This window comes from Arachis duranensis, chromosome 5 (genome assembly GCF_000817695.3).
Source record: "Arachis duranensis cultivar V14167 chromosome 5, aradu.V14167.gnm2.J7QH, whole genome shotgun sequence".
In the NCBI taxonomy this organism is placed as follows: Eukaryota; Viridiplantae; Streptophyta; class Magnoliopsida; order Fabales; family Fabaceae; genus Arachis; species Arachis duranensis.
Genome location: NC_029776.3, coordinates 104,371,466 through 104,378,316, shown reverse-complemented (window position 1 = coordinate 104,378,316; position 6,851 = coordinate 104,371,466). Strand labels below are relative to the sequence as shown.

At 35.7% G+C, this 6,851-nt stretch overlaps 1 protein-coding gene across 6 annotated transcripts; it reads left to right on the top strand.

Annotated features, from left to right (window-relative positions):
* Positions 1-454: 454 nt before the first annotated feature.
* Positions 455-4,925, top strand: LOC107490877 (beta-ketoacyl-[acyl-carrier-protein] synthase III B, chloroplastic). 6 transcript variants are annotated; one of them, XR_008009582.1, is made up of 10 exons: positions 455-621; positions 886-1,336; positions 2,108-2,321; positions 2,609-2,677; positions 2,794-2,930; positions 3,160-3,265; positions 3,345-3,463; positions 3,819-3,872; positions 4,319-4,520; positions 4,645-4,925. XR_008009582.1 is itself a non-coding variant. In XM_052262301.1 (8 exons), exons 4-8 carry the CDS (start codon positions 2,847-2,849, stop codon positions 4,338-4,340), a joined length of 390 nt encoding a protein of 129 aa, XP_052118261.1. In that variant the 5' UTR covers positions 455-621; positions 886-2,321; positions 2,609-2,677; positions 2,794-2,846; the 3' UTR covers positions 4,341-4,355. The 6 variants fall into 6 exon arrangements, 1 of the variants encoding a protein (XP_052118261.1); XR_008009583.1 differs by lacking the exon at positions 886-1,336; XR_008009580.1 differs by having other exon boundaries at positions 886-2,321.
* Positions 4,926-6,851: the final 1,926 nt, after the last annotated feature.

Below are 6,851 nucleotides of genomic sequence, written 5' to 3'. Positions count from 1 at the left end.
CGGACGGTCCGATTTCAAAAAAAATATATAATAATCAATTTGGACCATCCGATTTTATTTTCGTTTTATTAAAAAAAATTTCATACAACATGGACAGTTCGATTTGCTTCTTCTAAATTTCAAAATTTTTTCCATTCAGTTTGTCTATGATATTTTCTTTTAAACATAATTCGCATAGTCCGACTTGTCTATATCACAAGTCAAAAAAAGTGACTCCCACAAATTGGTCTAGCACCACTATACCCCCACTACAAGAGAAGCGGGACTTAGCAGCCACAAATTGCCGGCATTTTTTCAAATTGCCGCAAATTGATTGAATTGGTGCGGTTCTTATTGCGTAAATGAGTTCCGCTGTAAATTGATTTGACTTGAGGCAGTTTTGGGTCCCAGGCGCAGCAAATAACCTTGTGTGGGAGGTGGGGGGAGGGGTTTCGTTTCGCTAAAATACCCAAACAAAAATTAATAGGCACCATTAAGCTTCACCTTTTGCACGCGAAGCCCAGCAGAGCAACGACGCCAATCATCGACATCCTCCCCAGCCATCCGTCCCGGTGTCGTCGTCGGCAGCCTTCCCCCTTGCCTTGTTGTGAGTTGCAGATCGGCGCCTCTCCCCTCAATCTCGTACGTTCTTCTCCCTTATCCCAATTTAATTTTAGTGGCTGTTGATAAATTAATTTTGCATCAATTTCATCTCTATGCCTTCTGAATTTTGGTTTGAACAACACTAATCGATTGATTTTGCCCAAATTTTCCTTTCCCAAATTAACATTCTGATTCAATTTTTTCCCAATTTCTAAACCCTTGAATTCAACCCACCGCCACCCTTTGTGTTTTGTCATTTGTCTCCTATCATCCAACAAGGAGCTGCGTTCAATTTCTCCTCAGGCCAAAGAGAGACCCTCCTAACAGCCAAGAACCAACTGCCGCTCGCAGCCGTTCCACCCGTGACCGCCGCTTGCGAGTTCAGATGCGGTGGCTTTGGTGATGGCATCCGTATCATCGCCACTCTTGCCCGAAGATCTGCGTTCGCCACCATTGCTCCATCAACAAGGGTCGCAAACGCTCTCTGCCTCCCCTTCACGGCAGCGTCGCCCCCACACTGCTTGCTACCACCTCGTCGTTCGTCGCGTTCTTTCTCGCAGCTGCTCCGCCTACGACCGCCGCGTCTGTGAACCAGCAACGCATCTTTGGTGCCGGTTCCCGATCCAATAGATCCTCGTCCTCCACCTTCCCCTTCGCGACGGCGTTGTCCTCGGAGCTGCTTCTGGCCGTGAGTTCCCCATCGCCGTTGCCCCGAGTGGTGCCATAAGCATCATCACTGTCCAACGCCATCGCGGTAGATAATTTTATATGTGCTTCTAAATCTTCTACTTGTTGAATTGCTTGTGTTATAATATCATAGATTGGGATTGATGATGCTGGAACTGGACCTTGAAATTTTGATTGGATTTCTAGATCTGAGATTTGAAATTCTGCTTGCTCTGTAGATTCTGTTGAGTCTTCTTGTTGTTGCTGTGGCTGAACATGAAAATCAAAAGTGGTTGTTGTTGAGCAGTTTGTTGTTGAAGTCCCTGATGAACCTGAACCTTGATTTGCAAATTATTTTTCATAAAATTTTGCCAAAGATAAAGCACAGAAAAGAGATTTTGGATTTTCAATTAGATGAATCCTATTTAGTACTTTAATTTCTAAGATTTTGGATTTTATAAGTGCAGTTGTGAAAGTTTGATTCCTGTTTAGTACTTTAATTTCTTGAAGAAGATGAATCCTTTTTGTGTACCAACAAATATTGGATCTGCCATACTTGTGATGGATCTAGTCTGTTGTTAAATGGACACCATAAATTGGTGTTTTGTTTTGTACCAAGCTTTTATTTTGACTATGTTATCTTCACATTTGTATATTGAATGCAGAAAACCACATAATAAGATGTGAAGCTGTAAGTATTCATGCTTTAATATTACTCTCAGGATGGTGAATTTTTCGTATCCAATATTATACCTTTTATTTATTTATTTAACTTTCTTTTTCAGAGACAATTTGGTGTAATGATACAGTCATTGCATCAAAATGTATTGATAAATTTAATATGAAAATATTCCTACAGGATGTGATGCTTTGTGGTGGTTCAGATGCTGCTATTATACCCATTGGTATGATTCACTATTGATTCTTTTTCACCTGCATAAGGTTATCATGCCATAAATCTAGCTGATATGAATCCACTAATCATTGGTACATGTTTGGGAGGTTTTGTGGCATGCAAAGCCCTATCACAGAGGAATACAGACCCTACCAAAGCTTTATGCCCTTGGGACATTGTAATGAAACAAAAATCCTGCTCATTCTTGCTGCTACTCACCATGTTTTTGTATTGCTGATCTTTCAACATTTTTTAGTTTTGAAACAATACAACTATAATTATAATGAGATTTGATGAGCAAGTCTTGTATTCTTTCTTGTAATCTGAAAAGAATAGTTTATTAAAAACTAACGTTTCAATGGTCATAGATACAACTTTTCTTTTTGATCACAAAAATTCTGTCTTCTATGGATATGAGCTATGGCAAATTTAGTTTTTCTTATTAGGTTGTTTATGATATTCCAGAACCGAGATGGATTTGTCATGGGGGAAGGAGTTGGAGTTTTACTTTTGGAAGACTTGGAGCATGCAAAGGTACAGGAAATCTGATCTAATAATTTTAGGACAGAACATCCCCACAAATATAATCAGAACGTTTTAAAAATATTTTTGGAAATCTGGGCTCATATTGCTTCATGAAGTGCATGCAGGCAGAGATAATTTGATAGCGTTAGGGGTAGATGCATCTAGGAAAGCTCTTGAGATGGCAAATGTTGACCCTGATGATCTTGACCTTATATTGATGTGCACGTCTACACCAGAGGATCTATTTGGTAGTGCTCCACAGGTATGGGTTCGGGATGTATCATCGTAGGCTCATAGCCAAGTAATGTATAGTTTTACATTAGCAAATTTTTAGTGATAAATTAATAGAGCATTTGACCAATAATGGTGTTGCCAACTTCTTACAAATGAATTGAGTATTGAACCTATTCCTGTATTGATATCTTTGCAACATTGGGTATCCAAACTTTGCTTTCGTAGCCTCTCCTATTGCTTTAACTTATGAATTTTAGATACAAAAACAACTTGGCTGCAAAGCAAATCCATTGGCTTATGACATTACAGCTGCATGTAGCGGATTTGTGTTGGGCTTAATATCAGCTGCTTGTCACATTAGGGGTATAAATTTGTTTATTTTGTTGACTCAATACTTGCTCAATGCAGTGAAGATAATTGTCCCTTCTCTTTATGGATGCAGGTGGTGGATTTTGTAATGTTCTTGTTATTGGGGCTGATGCTCTGTCAAGATATGTTGATTGGACCGATAGAGGGAGTTGTATTCTCTTTGGGGATGCGGCTGGTGCTGTGCTAGTACAGGTAATTGTATATCTTCCTGGAATTGTCCAACGTGAGTTTGTAAGAGAAAATCATAAATTACATCCTAGCTCTCATAAATACGACATATTGACCAGGGAACTCAATCCCTTGCCTCCATATTACTTTCCTAGTGTATACCCTTTTAAATATGATGTTCTTAGGAGATGTTACACACATGGTACTTTTCTTTCTTGTACTTGTTTATGCTGCTTCCTCCAATTAAAGTTATTTTGCTATTTCATTTAATTTTGTTAGACTTCTATCAATTTCTTCAGAAAGGTATTCAGGTATTATATTTGAAAATTTGGTATGTTGTCTGTACCGAAGTGTGACCTTACTCTTACTATGTGATCAGCCCCATCAACTGGACATTAAATTTGCTGCAGTGGTTCAGGCTTGCCATGACAAGGTAAACTTTTTTTTTTTTAATATTTTTCTTCCCTTGAATCTACATGAAGCTGGAAAAAGAGTTTTTTCACTACAAAAAGAAAAAAAGAAAAGTTATGTAGATGATGAGAGAGCTAATGATTTGGAAGTTGATGACTTGATTCATACTCATGTCTATAAAATATATATACACGAGTTTAGAAATGCTGTGTTTATTACTTTTCCAATATTTTTGCTGCTAATTGTTCTGGATATGAAGAGAGGAAATAATGAAACAAGTGAAGTTGAAATTTATAAATTTGAAGAGAAGTGAACCAAATCAATGCTCCTCAATTGGAGTGGATGCTCCTTTTAGTGGTTATGCCTTTCGAAGATACCAAAATGCATTTGTTGCTTTAGGCATTTGATTCTTCATTTTAAACTCTTGAAATGTAAAGATGTTGTCACGTTCTAATTTATGCAGAAAAGTTTGTTGTTCTCATCTTTCTAGATATGAAGCTCAACTCCAAAAGTTCTGTAACTTAATGGATTTTGTTTTCGATTCGCCTACACCTGAAGCTCTGCATGGGAGTGCTTCTACAGTTGACCGGTTGAAGTATAAATTGGAGAATTCTAAGTTTTGGGCTCAGCTCCTGCGGCGTACACTCTCCTTGGGACAAAAAGGCATAGTGTAAGATTTACTTTCTCTAGATCAGTTTTAATTTCGTTGGAACTGGGACTTCATCTTCTCAAATGGATGTCTTATCTGTTAACGTATACTCTGATTTTGACTATAATACATCATTACTTGTCAGGGATTTGATGGAGTTGTTACTGTCTCCCATCTCAAAAGTCCTGGACATGGTGTGAGGTTGTCATCTGCTTAATTACTATTTACATTTTTTAACTCAGTTAAATCTGTTCCCGAAATTGATGATGTTGAACATTTTAGTGAACTTAATTGATTATTCTTATTTGAGTGAGACAAGATCCAGAAGGATATTTCTTCTACATTATTTATATTCATTTCTATGTGTGGCTTTGAAGTATTGACAAGGTGACAGAGTTAATGAAAAATGGCCTAAACAATTGTAATTAGTCATTTTTTTTAAGCACATGTATGAAATTGCGGCGGTTCAAAACCGTCGCAATTTTTTTTAATACCCACTGACCAAATAGCGGCGGTTTTGAAACCGCCGCAAAATCAATTATCTGATTTGCAGCGGTTGTGCCAGCGGTTCTGAAAAATCGCCGCTAAATCAAATCTCCACCCCCTAACTAGTGACGTTTCCAGAAGCGCTAGTATGCTGTTTTGCGGCTGTTTTTAACCGCCGCAAATTCCACAAAAAACCGCTGCAATTTCCCGCTTCTCTTGTAGTGCCCGTAAGGCAGCACATCACATACATGCATCCAATAACCAAAAAAATGAGCCGTTAATAGTCACTAAAAGGTGGATATTTTATTATTCTGATTTGTCTACCTTAATAATTTTACTAGCTCATCTGTTCTAGTGAATGTATATGTGTATATCTATTTTAATGTATGAAAAATAATATAAAATGATCAATTCTATTATGTGAGATAACTCTCTCTTTCTCATATTACGTTTTTGACCAAAAACTAATTACTTAGTGTTTTCACTGAGATTCTTAACTACTGTGAAATTTTATTGTTGGCTATTCATTCTTGTAACAAAAACAATGATCCTAGTAGTCAGTGGCGGATCCACGGGGGGACCTAAGGTGGCCATGGTCCCCCCCAAATTTTTTAAAAAAAAATAGTAAATAGTAATAATTAATAATATTAAATTTTTTTATATATAATATTAAAAAAAATATAACTTACAAAATTTTATAAATTAAAAAAACTAAAAACTGCATTATGTATTAGATATTTGAATTATTGTTGCTCTTGTTAACAAATAGCCCATTCTAATAATTAATAAAAATGGTTCTATTATACTAGCCCAAGCCCATACTATTAATTAAAGTAACCCTAGTACATTTTTCAAATATTTATTTCAAACTATCATAGGCATAGCGTCACTTTTCTCTCTCTTTTAGTGATTCCCAAACTTTTGGTCTTCTACTCTTCTCATTTTAATTTTCTTTCCATACCAAAACAAGACATATGAAGAAAAACCATTGAAGAGAAGTGAACAACAAAATATTAACCATTGAATGCACAACAAAGATTCAAAGAGGTATATTTCAATTTTTTTTAAGTTAATGACAATGTCAAGTATTATTTACATTATTTATTTAAAATAATTAATTTATTTATTTTTATAATGGACAGTGTTCAAAGATTGAAGTGAGGACAAAACTCAATAGAATTATTTTTTTGTGAGACTTGGAACAAAAAATAATCAGGTAAATCAATAACTTTATTTTTGGTTATTATATATTTGTGTTTCTAAAATTATTTGTTATTACTCAATAGGTTTAATATTTTTTTTAAGAAAATAATATATATGCAATTATTTTTGTTTTTTTTTTTAGATAGTTCAAGTTAAGTTAAAAATGTCAAAGATGAAAACAATTCACTCATTTTTCAAGAGAAAAGAGAGAATATATGATGAACAAAATTCAGCTTCAGATTCTTTGAGTAATGTTCAAAATATTATTGAACAACCTGTGACACAACTTGTTGAGCAAGATATTCAACCCCTGCTTCCAAAATAGCAAGGACTGAAATAGATCAAGTTAATATTGATACATTGATGCGTGATCCCGGAAAGCGTCCACAAATTTGGAATTATCCTATCAATCAACAAGATGAAATCCGTAGAGCATACATAAAGTTTGGACCATATCAATTTATTATGGATGAGTACCCTCTTTCTGGTCTAGAAAGTCATCCTCGTCGTTTCAAAGCTCATTGGTTTAAGAGTTTTTCTTGGCTAGAATATTCGCCAAAAGTGGATGCTGTATTTTGTCTTCCATGCTATTTATTTTCTAGAAAATCAAGTCCATTCACATCAGGAGGATTTCGCAATTGGAAAAAAGTGAATAATGGAAAG